The 18,332-nt window shown below is 43.3% G+C and overlaps 2 protein-coding genes across 5 annotated transcripts; both read left to right on the forward strand.

Moving 5' to 3' along the window:
- The first annotated feature begins 1,281 nt into the window (after positions 1-1,281).
- TMBIM4 (transmembrane BAX inhibitor motif containing 4) lies at positions 1,282-12,240 on the forward strand. Of its 3 annotated transcripts, none has more exons than XM_019543274.1 (7): positions 1,282-1,417; positions 4,883-4,991; positions 6,364-6,469; positions 8,064-8,097; positions 8,701-8,818; positions 9,361-9,406; positions 10,969-11,508. In XM_019543274.1, the coding sequence occupies exons 1-7, from the start codon at positions 1,318-1,320 to the stop codon at positions 11,095-11,097; spliced, it is 642 nt and encodes a 213-aa protein (XP_019398819.1). In that variant the 5' UTR covers positions 1,282-1,317; the 3' UTR covers positions 11,098-11,508. The 3 variants fall into 3 exon arrangements, with proteins under 3 accessions (XP_019398819.1, XP_019398820.1, XP_019398818.1); XM_019543275.1 differs by having other exon boundaries at positions 1,284-1,417; positions 10,965-11,048; XM_019543273.1 differs by lacking the exon at positions 10,969-11,508 and adding an exon at positions 11,537-12,240 and having other exon boundaries at positions 1,288-1,417.
- A 533-nt stretch (positions 12,241-12,773) lies between these two features.
- On the forward strand, positions 12,774-16,377 carry LLPH (LLP homolog, long-term synaptic facilitation). Of its 2 annotated transcripts, none has more exons than XM_019543276.1 (3): positions 12,774-12,862; positions 13,118-13,298; positions 14,898-16,377. In XM_019543276.1, exons 2-3 carry the CDS (start codon positions 13,124-13,126, stop codon positions 15,059-15,061), a joined length of 339 nt encoding a protein of 112 aa, XP_019398821.1. In that variant the 5' UTR covers positions 12,774-12,862; positions 13,118-13,123; the 3' UTR covers positions 15,062-16,377. The 2 variants fall into 2 exon arrangements, with proteins under 2 accessions (XP_019398821.1, XP_019398822.1); XM_019543277.1 differs by having other exon boundaries at positions 12,796-12,867.
- The last annotated feature ends 1,955 nt before the right edge of the window (positions 16,378-18,332 follow it).

Raw genomic sequence — 18,332 nt, forward strand, 5'->3', positions numbered from 1 at the left:
ATTTGATCTTATTACATTACAAAGAAAGCTTTATCTTAAAAGGGTAATTTAGAGTCAATCAGGCTGAGCAGTAATTAATAACCCCCAGCTGGTGATTCTCAACCAGGGTGCCATAGCATCCTGGAGTGCCTTGAGATTCTTTCAAGGATATCATAGGATGCCGCACTTTGCACTGTTAGGTGCGCAAACGTGACTCACAAGATAAACCCGGGGCTGTGTCCGAACGAGCGTGGATGTGCAATATGTGGTGCTGCACATGCAGGCATTCTCCACACTGCTACCTTGCAGCGCAGTGTTTTGACCCCAGGGAGATCCTGAGCTAAAAACAACCCAAGGTGGAAAGAAAGTGACGTGGTTCACGTGACGGCAGCGCACACCGCCCAAAACAAGCCTGGCCAGCCACAGCCACGCTCCATCTGCTGGCCAGGTGTTCTGCTGCAGCTGCAGACCCAGGAAGCCCCCCAGGCATGGCTGCTGGGACCAGCATACCTGCTGGGCCAGCCTCCCCTATCCCACCCAGGGTAACCAGCCACCAAAATGCATGTGGCATGGGAATTCTCCTGGGGACAAGTAGCAGTGGCACAAGTTGTGCCGCTGCTACTTGCCCCTGAGGAAGCGCACTTCCTTGCTTGTCTGGCCATGCCCCTTGATTTCAAATGGGAAGCTGTACTGTTAAAATCCTTCGGACCTGTTGTGGTCCTTCTAAAAGAAAAATTGCTTTCAGCTCTAGCATTTTCCCATAGTCAAAAAATGAGTGAAAACTAAGAACTGGCATTGTCCAAGGGGTGCCTCGAGCCTAAAAAGATGGAGAACAATCATTTTTCAGGCAGAAGTTTTCTTCAGTAGATCGCCACAGGCCAACTTCATCACTCCCCTTCTCGGGGGGAAGAACCTGAGGGGCTAAAAGACCTGTTCAAAGCCCCCAGCAGCCCTTGGCAGTGGGAGAGCCGGGCGGGGCCGGGGGCGGGGGCGCGACGGCGGCAGGGGCGAGCACACTGGGCTGCCGCTGTGACAAGACTCAGCCCCGCGGTGCTTGTGGCTACCTACGGCCAGACGCACACACCAGACCTGCTGCTGTGCGGCTGGGCTATAGCGGGGCAGCGGCAGCCTGGGGCACTGCAGCTCAGGGGCACCTACACCCCTGGCCCGGCAGTCGCTCTGCGGGTCCAGGCCCAGCGTCACAGGCAGACGGGACCGTGCCTGCGCACGCGCCAGGGCACACTTGCGGAACAAGCGGCTCGATTGCTCGGCTGCCCTCCCGGTGGCGGCTCGATTGCTCGGCGCTCGACGCCGCCACCCGGAAGTGAGGACGCTGCGATGGCGATGGCGGCGGATCCGAGCTACCCGCGCACCTCCATCGAGGATGACTTCAACTACGGCAGCAGCGTGGCCTCGGCCAGCGTCCACGTCCGCATGGGTGGGTCTGCGGGGCGCAGCGTGGGCCCGGCGGGGCGCTCCCGCTTGCGGGCCAGTGGACTCAGGTGCCCCCGTCCTGCCAGGACATCCCGATGGCCCGGCGCCGGGAGGCGGTGCTGGCGGGGAGGATAGGTTTGTCCTTACTCTGGGGTCTGCGCGCTGAACGAGACTGGCAAGGTGTAAGGGCGAGTTCTTCAAAAGCCCCCCAGGGGGGCCTGGCAGCCCAGCGGTCCGTGTGGGAGAGGCAGTTATCTTTTATTAGAGCAACTAGACCATTGCAAAAAAAAAAAGTTTTATTTCTTTGTAAGCTTTTGGGCACGTGCCTTTCCTTGGGCGAAGCAGAGCGCAACAGCTGTACAGTTTCCCCCAGGTGGAAATGAAAAATTTGTATTGCACAGAGGAGCTGGAGGGTGGCATAAGGTCTCCTGGCTGGAAAAGTTTGTTTTACGTGAATTGGGCTTGGAAGGCAGAAGTCGTTTCTTATGGATTTGCAATATGGAAAGCTACCAACGTTGATCCTAGTGTCAAGGGAAATGATTACATCATTTTCGTAAAATATTGTAGTGTCGTGTCTTGTGGGCTCTCTCTTTATGGCTGTTTCAGTGTAGTCCTGAGCAGGCCTATTTGTTGTGTCATAAATTTGGGTTTAGGCCATCAGAGATTATTATAATCCTCACTTAGTAAGGGAAACCGGTGAGGACACATCAGCTGATTGCTGGGCTGACCAGGCCAGACAAAGCTTTGGCTGGGATGATCTAGCTGGGGATGGTCCTGCTTTGAGCAGGGGGTTGGACTAGATGATGTCCTGAGGTCCCTTTCAACCCTAATTTTCTATGATTGCTTGGGACAAATAAAAAGAAAACAGGAATGGGAGTGAGGGTCACAGGCTCAAAACAAGGGATCCAGAAGGGGGACTGAGCAGTGCCTGCTACCCCCTGAATGAGTCAAGCTGACCAGGGGATCTCTTCCTGGAGATACAAACAAAGAAATGAGAGGAAGACAGCCCTGTACTTGCCTGGGTTCCCCCCAGCCAGAGCCTCCAGGCCGGTCTCCTAGATGGCCAGCTTATCCAGAGCCAGGAGGATGTTGATTAGGAGGTCCCAGAGCTTGGTAGGGTCATGGATAGGGAGCGCATAGCAGAAAAGGTGTGAGCAGAAGTGCAGCTGGAACATCAGCAGGAGGTTCTGAAAGATGTGGAAGAGGGATTGCATTGAGGAGGAAGGAGGGGACAAAACTTATAAACATGTCCTGATAAATTGGTTTAAGGAAAGAACTATTATAATAGACTTGAACCAACACAGTAAATACAGTGAGAGGTTCTTGTACGCACATAAACCCATGTTTTCTTTAAATGAAATATGAGCTCAAACATGTGAATTTAAAAACTATATGTGTCTTTGGGACCATCACAAATGCAGACCTGGTGCCTGTGTGATCTGCTTTCTGCACATTCTTTCACAGCATCTGATGTGAACTTGGACTGACAAAAGCTTTTGCTCTTTCTCACTCTCTGTATATATAACTTGAATTAGTTAGTCTGTGAAGGTGTATATCTGCTCTTCCTTCTGTCAGACACTCTTAACCATACATTCTTGTCCTAAGTTTGTAGCTAGATTTTCCCAGCAAGCCTACAGTCTCGTTTCTGCGGGGCTCTGAAGAAGGAAAATGGCCATCAGAGATGTTAAAGACAGCACAATGCTGCTTTTAATAATTCAGAGCATGGAACATTTCCACTTAACAAGTGACTCATGTACACTTCTTTGTGTTATTGTGACACTAGGCCCCAGTCTGGCAAATAGTGAAGCATGTGCTAATTTGGACACAGTGTTACTAGCTCTGTTTGTGTTTAATTATGTATGTGTAAGCATTTGCAGAATTGAGACTTCTATGGTTTCTGATAGATGTGGTTATGATCATAGCTTGGTTAGACTTGAAGTAAAGATGAGTTCAGTCTTTCTCATGCCCCTCAAATCTTCTCTTTCTCCATATCAGTGCTTTAAAACAAGTTAGCGCATTCCTCCTCCTGAAGCTGTTGGCAGTGAGATTCTCTAGAGTGGGATGCTCTACCCTGGCCTATGGGCCAAATCCTGCCTGTGCAGCCATGCCTTCCAATCTGCAGGAGCCCCGCATGTCTGAAAATTTGGCACTGGGGGAGCAGTGACAAGGGTTGCCACTCCCCTGCTGGCAGATTTCCAGACTTGTGGGGAACTGTGCCAGAGAGCACATTAGATCAGCACCAGCAGTTGGCCCAGGGCCTGATTTGGACACACAGGGGACGCCATCTGGTGGTTTAGGGCCTATCTTGGAAGTACAGGGGTCCAGTATAGCACATGAACTGGCCCTGCAGGACTTATCCAGCCCATGGCACAGATGATTGTGCACAAACCCTCCAGTGCTTACTATTACTGCCCAGGAATATAAGCAGAGAGTTCTGGCTCCCTTGAATGGTGATCTGGGTGGGAATAACAACCTGAATGATCTTCTGCTTTGTGAAAGCAAAGCTTTAGACAGTCCATCCTCCATCCCTTCTACACATTAAAAAAAAAATCTCCTTTGACTCTAAACTGAGATTTAGAGTCTGTTTAGGAGATACTGTAGTTATTGAACTGCCTAAAGTCCTGCTCAAAGTACTCTCCTAACATAAAAGTCTTACCACTGCAGAATTATTCAGTAGAATGGTTTCCAAAAATTTGTCCAGTCTAATATAAAAATCCCAAGTGTTAAGTCTTCCATTTCAGGAAACTAGCTACAATGTAAAAGACATTACCACTAATATTTTTTCCTTTGTTTCTTTTATCCTGTTATACTTTGATATAGCCCCACATACCACCCAGGTAATCGCTCTCCATCCTCTGGTGTTGATACCTTTCAAATATTTGTAAATTGGTACTGGATGTCCCCTTTCAGGATACAGCTTTTAAAATCTTTCCTTACTGTAAATTTCTTCCGTGAACAATCTCTCATATTTATCAAATAATATGATGACCACAGTAATTTGGCAACAGTTGCATCAGTTGTAAGGAAAAGGGATTGTTAGAACTTTGCCTGATGCTGATGGTTCTCAACCTTGTTAGATTACAGGCATCCGTTGGAAAATGCTGGCTCTTAGCTTTCACTCATTTTTTTCACTATAGGAAAATAATAGAACAGTTCTTCTATTCCAAAGAACTTGAACTACAACAGGTCAGAACGTTTAGGTACTATGGATTCCTAGTTGAAATCTTTGGGTTTCTCTTGTAGGTGTTTGCACACTTAACAGTTGTGCAACTCCTCGTGGTACCCTTAAAAAGGATCTTGCAACACCCTGGTTGAGAATCACTGATCTATGTTATATCTGTAAGTGTGTAGTAAGAACCTTTTTTGGCATTTCCGTATCCCATTGCAAACATATGTCTAATTTTAGTCTAAAATGTAATCCAGTAATGACCAGACCAAGTTGAGGTATTTTTTGTTTCTTTTACCCTAGCTTTTCTACGAAAAGTTTACAGCATTCTTTCAGTTCAAGTTCTTCTGACCACAGTGACATCCGCTGTTTTCCTCTACTCCAGTACCATTCAGACCTTTGTGCATGAAAGGTAAAATTTTAAAAATGAAATGGGAACCCTTTCCAATATCTAAAATGTACTGTAATGTAAAATGTGTGATAATCATGTACAAATTTTGGTGGGGAAAGGGAGAGAGCTGAGGAGACAGAAAGAGAAAACTGAGTTCTGAATAAAACCACACTTTGTGTCTGAACAGATCTCTTAACTTTGTTCCTCTGAAATAAGTCTTGAAATCTGACTAGATTTTGAAGTTTACTTTTTCTTTCTGTTTCCCATTGCTTTCAATACCAGAATTTATATTTACCTTCATTCTGTTCTACTAAAACCCATGTCTTAATTACATGGTATCTTAACTAGTGCTGTTTCTGTTCTATAGTCTTACATATCCTTTTGAGAGGCAAGGATTTCTTAGGATGATATCTTTTATTTGGCCAGCTAGGTAGTTGGGATAAAGTCAACCAAGCTTTTGAATGCGAGACACTCTTCCTTAGGTCTATCATAAGGACCCAGCCAGCATGGAAGAATGTTTTGCATTTAAAAGCTTGTCTAACTTTATCCCAACTACTTAGTCGGTCCAATAAAAGATACTGTTCTAAGGAATCCTTGCCGCACATAATTTCTGGACCATCACAGCTACAGCATCACTCTTGTGCTACCTAAGTATCCTTTCAGGATTCTGGCATTTGGAATGTTTTTCAGTTAGTCACTGTCTTGTTCTAGGAAGCTGTACCATAGCCTTCCCCTATAACCTTTCCTTTCTATCCAATCATTTCTGACTCTGACTGAAGACTAGTATCCTAAATTCTTCATGTACCTGTAGTTTTCTTCCCCTCATTTTTCTTTCTACAGCTTTCCATCTCATTCACTCTGTAACAGATATGCTTTACATTTTGCTTTAACTTTCTTGTACTTTATCACTATGATAAAATGCTACATAAAGGATACCATATAAAATACAATTAATTATATTTATAGCTGAAATCCTGCTCCTGGTTCAGAACCATCTTTGTTTTTCTTGCAGAATTGCCTTAATAGTTTCATTGCAATGGTGAATTAATGGTTTTCTTGTAAACTGGGACAAGTTAGACATGCCCAAGTTTTGATAGACTTGGAAACTGTGTGTAAATATTGTGAGTTTGCTTTTTTTTACAAAAGGTTTCTTATATTTTGCATGCTTGGTGAGGACATTTTCTTTTCTGTTCTCTGGAGGTGCTTTTGTGAGATCTTTAGACAGCCTATAACTTCTGGTATAAGCAGGTCCCTTGCCCTTCAGTTACAGTTTCCTTTCCCAGATATTCCAGAAAATGTGTGATGTTCAGGATTTGTTGTGGGTGGTTGTTTTTTATCTTGGGTCAAGTAGTGTTTTTTTTAACCATGGTTACTTTTGTCTGAAACTTTACAGGCCTGCTTTGCTTCTGCTATCTGTGCTTGGATCTTTGGGCATGATTTTAGCCCTAACCCTGTACAGACATCAGCATCCTGTTAATTTATACCTACTGTTTGGATTTGTAAGTATTCCAACTTCATTCGTTAAGAATAATCCTTAGAACATTTTTAATTTGCAAACAGCGTTTTAAAATAAGCTAATGACACCTAACCCATGTTTACTGTACTCCTTTTAAAGGTCTAGTATAAACTTCCTGAAGTCCTTCAAGATATTTGTCTGGGTTTTTTTTCTTGGAATCCTCCAACTCAGCCTGGTAATTTCCTTTGGAAACAGTACATAGCATCAAGGCTTTAAAAAGATCTCTATAAAGCTCCTTCACTTTGTTTTTGCCTTGTCCCTCAACTTAAGTTATCTTTTAGATGGTGAGTCAGAAACGGGCCTTGAGGAAGCTTCTATGTCACAATACACGTTCAGGAGTTAACTTAGCAGAGTCTTTAGTGGAGATGAAGCAGTCCCCGACACAAACAGAGGCACTTCTACAGAAAAATAAAATACTTTGAATGTTTTTTTTTCCTTCGGTGCTAAGAGTTCTGAGTGTGTCTCCAACCCAAGGACACTGTGTCCAGTAGTCAACCCATGTGTAATTGGGCCGTTATTTCATCGTTACTTAGCATAGCTGAAGGAGTTTTGACCCAGCATATAATTCAATTCAATCTGCCAAAGAAAGGAGCTGCATTTTTCTTGCTGAATTTCTTGCTTTAACACCTGAACTTGTATAAATTATGTTCTTCAAATATTTTAAAGACTGCCACAAAGTTGTCTTGGCTTATAAGACATAATAATTTCTTCAGAAGCCATACAGTAGAAGGCAGAGGTATATGCTTCTGAAGTCATGATGTGAAATGTTTTCAACATTTATTCCAATTTCAAGTGAAATGATTAAATCATTTTAATAAAATGTTGCAGTGTAGTGTGGTGAGCAGGGAGGAGTAGGATAAAACTCTTAAATATGGTATGTGATAAATTGGTTTAAGGAAAGACCTATTATAATAAACTTGAACCAATGTGATAAACACAGCCAAGGATTAATGTCTTAAGCATATAAATGTGTTCTTTCTTTAAATAAAATATAAAAACAAATGTGTAAATTAAACTATATATATATATGAATTTCAAACTATAGTTTTAGGAAAAAGTCAAAGACTTAAGAATATAAGTACTTACTTCAGTTTCTTTCTGAAATTCCCACTGAAAAAGACATGGGGGAGGGAAGCTGAAAAGAGTTCAGTTACAGCAGTTCTAAGAAACCTACCTAATCATTTATTATTATCTGTGGGAGATTTGAACTTAATGTTACTACATGTAGTGCTTGAAAGAAGAAAACCAGCCATATAATACCTAATACTTTGGGGAGATGCCACTTTCCCACAGCTATAAAATAAAAATTGCATATAGCAGTTATATAACTTGCTGTCCAGGAACGAGTATTGTAGTTGCCATTTTCTTGCTACCTTGACAGTTTTACTTTAGAACAGAAAACATTTTAATAAATGAACATGTTTCTATAATAAACATTACATTTTACATGTGGTAAACTTATGTAGCAAAATGCCTTAATTCCAAACTGGTGTTTTTGAATGTTGTCTCCATGTGAACGCTTTGAGCTTACGCTTTTTTCTTTTTGTTTTAAATTCTATTTCTTTAACTTCTCATAGACCTTTTTGGAAGCACTGACTGTTGCTGTTGCAGGTAAACAATAGTCATTCTAATACTGCCCATCAGTTTCCCATGAAAATATGGAAATGAAATCCAACATGCTTGCTTACTGCCAAATACGGTGTGGATGATGAGGAATCCTTTGATTCCACCATGAATGTAGCAAAGACATAAAAACAGAAGGAAGAAAACAGGTTTTAAGGCACCTCTTTCTACTATTAATTACAAAAGAAGTTACACACTTCTACTCTACCACAGTGGGTGGACTGTTAATGAGCAAGAGAGAGACTGTGTGAATGAGGTTAGAAGCCTCTCAAGCCTTGGATTAGGCCAATCTTGCACACCAAGTCCAAAAATGCCTTTAGTATGAGTATAAAAGATCTAGCAGCTCTATTTAAGAAAACTATATTTATCAGAAAAAAGGTCAAGAACCTGCTAATGCAGAAACACGGGGTACATGTTAAAGTATGGATCAGCCTTGAGGACTTTAGACCAAATGCAAACCTGTGTCTGACAAACTATACATTAAAAAAATAAAAATAAATATATATCGTGTTTAAGCTTTGATTAAATAACAATTATAGCAAATGCATAACATGCTGTTTTTAAAGGACAGTTTACTTTTTCTGTTTACAGTGAGTTTCTATGATGTATCCATTGTCCTACAAGCTTTTATTCTTACTACTGCTGTGTTTCTTGGGCTAACTGCATATACTCTGCAGTCGAAGAGAGATTTCAGCAAATTTGGAGCTGGGTAAGTTTCCTTATCAGAGACAGTAACAACAAAACCACAAAATGCACAAGTCTTATATATACAGTACATGAATCAGGTCTGTGGAAGCTGAGTTGTTCAGTTTTATGTCACTAAAGGGTGCCTTGATTTGTACTACTTCTTAAAATAAGGCTTTTCTGTGCTTTACTCCTTTAGGAAGTACTTGTTCTTGTGGAAGCATTGTTTATTTTATTACTATTATAACTTTTAAAAATATATAGCACTACACGAACAAATTATGTATTTGTGTCTTCATTGGACTATCAGGTAGCTAAATCAAATGTAATAAATTCTGAACTTCAGTTGTCACTGCTTCCTATAATGGGAAGATTTTAGTGTTGATAACAATGAATGATTAGCAGTGTAATCTTAACATTTTTCTTTCAGATTGTGCATAATATATGTGTACACTTTATATATACTACCTAGCTATCTGGTTATTTAATGTGGGGAGCAAAGACCTTGAAAAAAACATCTAAACAACCAGTAATAAAACTAATACACTAATGTCTTTTTTATTCCAGGCTCTTTGCCTGCTTGTGGATTTTAATCCTCTCAGGTTTCTTGCGGGTAAGATGTCTTGTGTCTAGAACTAAAAATTATTATTTAAGTTGCTGAGTTCAGAATTTCCTTCCCCTGTCCTCCTAAAATTAAGACATTTTTAGATCAGAACTTGCTTCAGATACTTTGGGGACTCATGGATCTTGGAGTAAAAATTTCAGCTGTAAAACTTTAATGGCTTAAATCAGATTTAAAGCCCTCTCTGCAATTTTAGAGAAAATCAATATGACTGAGACTTCCAAATCACTCAGACACCCCTTTATTTCACTGTTGATCTAAATAAGAAAATGGTAATATAAGACTAAGCATTAACATTACAATATACAATATCTATAAACAAACTATTACTATAGACTGCTCAGTCACAATCTAATTTAAATCTGTGTAGTGTATGCTTAAAAATTAAGGGTAATTGCTGATGCAACGTATGAACAAGTTGCTAGGTAAAAAATTATTTCTTGGTGCTATGAAACATGTCTAGATTTCAGGGGTTTTCCCTGTTCCACACTGGGAGGAATCAGACTTTTTTGAAGTTTGTTTTTTTTTCCACAGAAAAACAGTACATTGCAGAATTGCCAACAGCTAATGGTTATGGCACTCAGATGTGGGTCTCTGACCTTTAAAGTGAGCATTATAACCAGGGGACTGCTATGGAGCCAGTCTGTAGCCAAGTGAATGTTTATTTATACAAAGCTCAACTGCTCCAGCAGAGGAAGGGGAGGTGATCCCTGTCTCTCTTTCTTGTTGAATCTGTTTCATTTTGTGTAAATAAATATTCATTGGGCCAGAAAGAAGGATTTACTGGAGCCCAGTGGTTAGAGTGCTTGTCCTAAATGTGGAGGTGGCAGTTGTGTAATTTGTATAAATAATGTTCACCAGAACAAAATAATATTAAAGTGAAATTGCTCAAGTGGAAGGGATTGAGGGAGACCCATGTAAAAATAACTGTCCTGGGGCTTAAGACACATGTATGGGATATAGGAGAACAGCTGAGCTGGGACTGAACATAAGTCTTCATCTTTCAAGTGAATCTCCAAGCTGTTTCTCTGCTTTTCCATCTTAGATTGATGAAACTTCCAAAATTCCATCTGTAAAATGTGACACTGCTTTTAAAAGCTTTTACTCTTAGAGCTATTAGATCATTGTTTTACAAAGAAAAAAGTATGAAAAGGCACGTTAAAAAATCACTCACTCTCTTTCTGCCTTTAGACTATTTTGATTAACTTAGATGTCACGTCAACAAAAGAGGGAATGTGGATATGGTACTGTATGTACCAAAACATGGTCAAGTCTGGCCTTTCTCACAAACAGGTTTAGTTTTGACAAGTTAGATTTTTTTCATCAGCAAAAAAATACTGATTGGAGCTATTATTGGAAAAAGTTCTGTTATAACCTCTCAGTTGTACTTTTCAAATTAACTTAACTAGAATACTCTTGCTGCTGTGAATTGATGGTAGGGATTTAAATGGTTGGGTTTATCCAAATTAGTATGGAGAAGAGATTAACTTTTTCAGTAGTATTTTTTTTTTCCTCTCTTAAATTCTCTTCTACCATTACTATCATGGAGGCAGAGCATCCTTTCTTCCACTAAGAGGAGGCACTGCTTCCAGTGTAATGAGCTCAGTGAAAATAGACAAACTGAGGAGCTGGGGAAAAAAAGTCAGTTTTGGTGCAGAGGATGTTTGTATAGTTTCTGTTAGGATCTTACTCTTTGACTTTGTAGCTCTACAAAAGTAGTTTGCTTAGCCCCGTGTGGAGAGGACTTAATACCAAGCAAACCTCTTTGGCCTTGATACTACAAACACCCTTGCATGTGATTCCCTACAGGGAATAATCATACTGAAAGTAGTATACGAGTATCTGCACTACTAGGGTCTAAAAAATATAATGAGTTTGGAAAAATCTCATCTAATTATCTGCTGGAAGGTGATGACTGTTTTCTTCTGTTCCAATCCCAAGATTTTTACAAAATTTTGGAACATCCTGCCACTAATACTGTTGTGTTGCAGTAAGTATACTCCAGTAGAAGGCGAAGATAATTTAAATTGCTTAGTAATAGTTTTTAATACTGAAGTGTATCTGCTTAATGAAATAGAACTTACCACTGTTTTTCCTTTTCACACTTTTGTCTTGCTTTAGCTGTTTTTCTATAGCGAGACAGTGGAACTGGTATTTGCAGCTGGTGGAGCTCTTCTGTTCTGTGGATTTATCATTTATGACACTCATTTGGTGATGCACAAGCTGTCCCCTGAAGAGTATATACTGGCTTCAATCAACCTCTATTTGGATATCATCAATCTGTTCCTACACCTGCTGCGTTTACTGGAGGCATTCAATAAAAAGTAACTGAAGGCAGTCTAAATGGAAATATGATATGCATAGGGTTAAACAACTGAATAGTGTTGGTTACTATCTACAAACCATGCAGTATATTTTTTAAACTAAATCTTAGCATCTTTCATTCCATGGTTATTGACTCTTTAGAAATGAATGGGCTTTCTTGTAGCTGACACCAGTCTATTCTAAAATGTATTTCATTACATGCTGTATCTGTTTCAGTTACCGTTGCAAAGGCTCCATTTAATTTGCAGCTAAGATTCATGATCAAAACACCAGTCAAATTTGCTCTGCTGCCAGCAGTTAAACAGTGGAGTTTTCTATTTCAACTATTCTGCAACTACCAGAGATGGTTCTTTTGGAATCAAAACAGAAAATTGCACTTAACCTTGTCACCCTGTAACAATCCTTTAATTCCACCAGTCAGGTGTGTACTTTCCTTTAAAAGATTTTATTCCTATTTAGAGAAATGGGATGATTGCATAACTAAGGACAAAATATCACTTAAAAAAATCACTTGTCTTTTGTCTTTATTTTTGATTAATGTAATAAGCATGTTGACAGAAAGTGGCACCTGCTGTGGTACAGATCAGTCTGCACTCAATTAACAAGCCTGTTAAAAAGCAGAAGAGGCTGGCTGTCCTAAAATCTGGCTGTGTAGTCTGGAGCACTTCGGAGCAGTGTTTCTCAGCCTGTTGGTCGTGACCCACACGGGACCTGAAGCAACATATGAAAAGGTCCCGTGAGTCTCCTTTAAAGTGGGGAAATGGAGGGTTCTCCCTGGCCGGCTGGCAGAGTTGCTACTTGTGAGGGGCGGCTGGGGGCTCCCCATGACCCCACACACCCATCTTGGCGGGGGGGAGGGACTGGCTATGGGTGTTCACGAACGGGTCCTGCTACAAAGCGGGGAGAAGCACTGTTTCAGGGCGTAGGTAGCGGAGGCGCCTGCCCACAGCGCCTTGCTCGAGCAATGCTCCCTTTCGCGCTAGCGTCGCCCCCTCTCGCCCTTCCGCGCTACCGGCACGGCGCGGGGCGGGACTTGCTACGCGCGTACGGAAGCTGCGCCCAGCGGACGCGCTGGCGCCGGAAGTGAAGGTAGTGGCGGACGCGTGCGGAGCTCGTGGGTGAGTTGGGGCTCGTGTTCCTGCCGCGACTACTTCCCCGGGGCCTCTTCCCCCCACCCCCCTGCCGGGGCGTTGCTCAGGGGCAGCTGGAGGCCTCAGCCCACCGCCGCACGCATGCGCCCCTCCCCCCCACCCCTCCGCACACCAGTTCCCCGCCCCTTGCCGCTGCCGCCTGCCCTGGCTGCTGGCGCAGCGGCCGGGAGGAGACCGGCCTCCGAGGTTTGAAGGGAAGGGCTGGGGGTTTCTTTTGCTTTCCCAGCTGGAGATGGCGAAGAGCCTGAGGAGCAAGTGGAAGCGGAAGATGCGGGCGCAGAAGCGGCAGAAGAACGGCCCCAAAGAGTTGGCGCGTCTGAGGGACATCCTGAAAGCCGGTAACCTCCTGAGTGAGGTGCAGGATGTGGCCACCCTGGTCCCGCCGCAGAAGGTCCAGGCTCCTGAGGGTGAGTCCGTTCATCTTGAGCATGAGGGCTCTGTGCCTGGACTTCCAGCATGCCTATGTGGGACGTGCTGGTGCTGGTTATGTTCCCCCTGCTGCTGTGATAAGTGCCCTGGGCCCTCACCCTCTTGCTGTAGCTGTGAATTGACGTAGGTGCTACTTTTTCCCTTGTACAGGTACGGGCTAGCTGTGCTGCTGCGGGGGTGGTGCATCAGCTGTTGCGAGTTACTGCTTAGTGCAAGTCACTTGTGGTTCCCCAACCTGTCGGGCTTCAGTGTTTGGGAGCTATACTGGAGTGCTCAGTCCCCAGCTGTGGGCTGAACCAGTGGCACCTACTCTGCTGGGCTCCCTACAGCTGCAGAGATTTGGCACTGGGGGTAGTGTTAATTGCTGCTGCCCCACTGCCAAATTTCTGTACCCATGGAAAGGCTATAGGGCTGGATAAGTCAGTCCTGCGTGCTCAGTCAGGCGGACAAGGCTGGGATGGTTTGGGCCAAATCCGAGTGCACAGTGCTGAGCCAGAATGGTGCAGGGCCTGATCTGGGCACACAGGGCCCAAACCCTGTACACCAGCCCCGTGAGGCATCCAGCCTGCAGGCTCTGATCCACACCACTCTGATCCCACTTAGAGGTTATCTTAAAGTACCACTGATCTATGCTACAGGGTTCTACATGCTTCATTATTTCTATAAATTAATAGTGTATATAATGGGTTTCCTAGCATGTCTCCAACTTTTCTTAAGCTGCTCTGTTATCCCTCTCTATTTGGATATTTCCAGCCTTCCCTTTCCTCATGGTGGCAGTTCTTTGGCCTCTGCAGGTTTTCTAGCCACCAATGGTACTGTGTGCCATTTCTTATTGGTCCTTTCTGATTTTCATTTAAATCAGTTGATGGTCTGGAAGGTTCCTGGAAACTGCTTAATTGTTCTGTTGCAGCCAGATAGGGAAATGCTGTCAAGTAAGTGTAAGGGCAATGTTTTGCCCACTCTGTGAGGAGACAGAGGAATATACAAGTGCATCTAGTTAATTATAATAGGATGGATAGCGTCTTCCTAGGCCATTAGGCTCTTACTTAGATTGGTCCTTGCTTTGATGTACACTCATTTATTCTGTGCATGGAAACTTGGCAACTTTGCTGTAGTTGATACTCAGTTTCTCATTTCAGTTATCAGTATTTGTGGGGGGGGGGAGAGTTGGCGTCTGTAATCTTGTCATTCTAAGTCACTGATATCACACGCTGTATTGTTTCTCCCTCCTAACAGCTGCTCACGTTGCTGATGCCTAAATTCCAAAAATCTGTACAGGCACCCACTGTTCTGCCATCGGGCATCTTCTGCCTGCAGCAGCTGGCACATTTAAGTGGGATGGTCATTTTCCAGACTACACTTAAGGCAAATGGTGTTATGTAGAAGAAACAAGGCCTTTGTTATGTGGGAATACAACTCCTTTCACTTTATTGAAACTCATGGCTCTGTATGAGGGCTAAACTGTGTGCAACAAGAGATTTTTTCTTGAATGTATGAAAGGAGAGTTTTTATTCCTATGTGAAACTGGTTAACCAATTTTATGCCCTTTTAAATCCTTTTTTCTTTCTGTCTCCCAGATCAAAGCAAGATGGACACAGATAGTAAAAGAAGCAAAAAGACTCTCCTAGATGAACATGGACAGTACCCAGTTTGGCTAAATCCCAGACAGCAGAAGAAACTTAAGGCAAAACGTGTTAAAGGAAAAAACAAGTCCAAGGTGGCCAAGGGACTGGCATGGTAGATTCTCACACAGGTGGAAAAGTGGGCAAGAGATTTGATGTAGAAAACAGAGACTGTTAAAGACTGAGTGTACAGTCTGACTGGGCTCAGCTGCCAGATATAATTATCATTACAGGTTGGGTTTTATTAGATCAGAAGCAGCTGAAAAGAATATCCCATTGAAAACTGCTTCATTTAAAAATAAAAGTTACTAAAATAGTGCTTTTGAATTGCCTTACTGATTTTGTATTTTTTCCTCTGCTTTGCAGAACTCTATAAAACTTAATATGCAGAAAATGGAGGGAGGGAACAAACTGGATAGAAATTAATAAGTGAGCCATAGCACTAATAACAGGTACATTTTTAGAAGTGTTTAGTACTTCAAAAGCCTGTTTAATTTTCCTATAGAACATGTTTTATGGAAAACCAATACATCAGTGAAACAATGCGACTTTTAAAGGGATGCTGTAAACAGAAATTTAGGTCACAACTTGAGACAAAAAAAATTGTTTTACCTGGATTTAAACAAAAAAAAAAGGCCAGAAGAAATGGTTGCTTACAATAAAGACATTTTCCATTAGTTTTTGCAACCCAAGTACTGCAGCAGTGAGGAATTGAAGTCAAAACTGATGTGGTTGACATTCATTGTCCATCTGAAAGAATGCAAAACCATGAGTAATAAGAAGTAAGTTAAAGTTTAAACATTGTGAACAATGGTGGCCTAAGTCAAGGTACGTATGTGTTGCAGTACCCGTGTGTTTTTAGTAGGTCAGTGTTCCCTCATAGTGGCATTTGCGTCTACTTGTTACAACATAGTAAGCAAGATTTTAAATGTTGTATGACTGTGTAGTAAATACCATTTAATTATATTTGCTTATGCATATTATTGGGGAATAATATGTGATGACAGATTCAAGAACTTAGTTACCCTGTAACATTACCTTTTTACAATAACCATTCCCATCTTTGAAGAAGGTTTAAAGCACTAGACTAACAGTATGTTGCTCTCTGAAGAACCTTTCATCCATGCGGAACCTGATTTGCAGGCAGGTCTGTTCCAACGCTTGAACTGAAGTGCTCTGATTGCCTACTGTTAACAGTCTGCAGCTGCTGTACAATTCTGATGTGATAAAATAGGAAATAGGCCTTATGCTTTTTGAAAACAAAGTTCTACTAGCTTGAGGCACTTTGTGCTAAAACCAAAAAAGGTGGATGACTTGGTGTGGATTTCAGATTTTCTAAGGGAGATATATTTTATGAATTATGAAAGAATGATGTTTTTCTCTTCTATTGTGCAAGTAAAACCAACTGACAATTATAAAAATGAAGTTATTAGAATATGGGAGATGAAACCTGTGTACGGTTTGATTATTGACTTTTGGTTAATGGAAATTTTAATTTTATCAGGTCAGTTCACTAACTTGACGTTTACTTCTGTGTTATGTAGCAGCATTAGTACATCCATCTCAACATCTATACTGCGGTAATGTATGTAGTGGATGCGATCACTCCCATAGTACTGTAAAATAGAAAATGGTACTTTGAATTCAGCTTTTATTGTTAAGAGTTGCAGACTTTGCAGTTCAAAATTAGATGTGAAATGTTGGCATCAAGATTTGAGCTCTCTTAAAAGCAGCTGGGGTTTTTGAGCTCTCTGTCCGTCTGGCTTCCCCTTCCCAGCCACAGAGGTTGAGACAGTGCAGTCTGGCACAGTTTGCCATGCTAGGGTAGCATGTGGAGTGGGTCACCCAAGAAGCACCATGCAGTGGAGGACTCTGTGGTGGAGAGCTAAGGGTAACATGGAGCATCCAGGTGTACTGTATAGCAGGGGAGGGACCATGGAGGCACACAGTGCAGTGCAGAGGCAACAGGGTACATGATACATCAAGAGGATGCATGGTATGGTGGTGGCAGCCTGTGCCCTGGGCTTCTGTTGCCCCACTCTGGTCCCTGCCAGCACTGGCCCTGGTGCACTGGCACAGGCCCTGCGCTTTGTGTGCCTGCTCACTGCCCCTTCCCCAATCTGGCGCAGCCATTTCCCTGATTTTCCCCCCTCCCACCAACCAGCTGGCCACTCCAGCACCATGTAGCTCCCAGCTGCAGCACTGGGGACCACAAGAGCAGCTGGGACATGGTGCCAGAGCGGCAGGCTGGAATGGGGAAGTGGCAGGAGAAGGGCAGCAGTGGCAGATGGGGCCAAGTGGCAGTGAGTGGGAGCATGGGGCCTGGGCTTGCAGGAGTGCAGGTTCATAGATGACAAACCCCATTGCTTAAAGGAGTACTTCCAGGGGGCAAAGGGAGGGACTTCTGGTGGCAAATGTCAGGGGTTAGAGGGCTGGACTTCTGGTCCCAAGATGGCAACCAGGGGGTGGGGCACCTGTCAAGGGGTGGGGCTGCCCGTATGACCCTTGATGGCTTGCCAAAACTCAGGAAGTGGCCCTCCACCTGAAATAATTGCCCACCCCGGACTAAAGTGTATAGCTGCTTTTTTACACACCTAAATTTCCCTGCAAGTACCCTATATTTCTGTAAAAACAAGTATTGTCCATTAAGGGTTTCACTATGAATACTGAGAAGAGAGAGATTCCGAGCTTTTGAAAACATTTAAATCACCTAGGAGGAGCAAAGAGATTAAACAAATTTTAAGTGTATACAGGTTTCCCTCCATTTACGCAGGTTCTTTATATGCAAATTTGCTCTTATGTGATGAGCATATTTAGACCCATAATTCACTATATGCAAGGTAAATTTGCTTTTATGCGATCAACATAGACAATCCCCTCTGCCCGAGCAGGTAAGTCTGTGAGGGGGAAGGGAAAGGGCTATGGCCCCACTTGCCCCAGCCCTGGCTGCAGCAGCCCCAGGAGTGGCCGGTACCAGGTGTCTGCAACCACTGGGCTGCACTGTGCTACCCCTCTCCCTCCACGCCTAGGCTCTGGGTGAGTGCCATGTCCTGCGCTGCCCAGGGTTCCACTTGTCCACACTCACCTCTGCTCCTAGGGTGCTCTGTGCCCTGGTGCAGGCAGCTGGTGTCAGCTGCTCCAGCATGGGCTGCAGTGAGTCCAGGCAAGCAGAGCTGGGAACAGTTGTCACCAAGTGCCTGTAGCAGCTGGGCTGCACCGTGGCCCAACCCCACCCCACCGGGGCTCTGCTGGTCTCCACTCCACTCACCCCTTCTGCTTCTGGAGTGGCTCCAGGAGTGGCCGACACCAAACTTTGGGGCAAAGCATCCACGCCAGAAGATAGGCGGGTGATCCAGGCTGACCTGGACAAGCTCAGCAAATGGGCAGACG

Source organism: Crocodylus porosus, unplaced genomic scaffold (assembly GCF_001723895.1).
Source record: "Crocodylus porosus isolate Cpor-Errol unplaced genomic scaffold, CroPor_comp1, whole genome shotgun sequence".
NCBI lineage: Eukaryota > Metazoa > Chordata > Crocodylia > Crocodylidae > Crocodylus > Crocodylus porosus.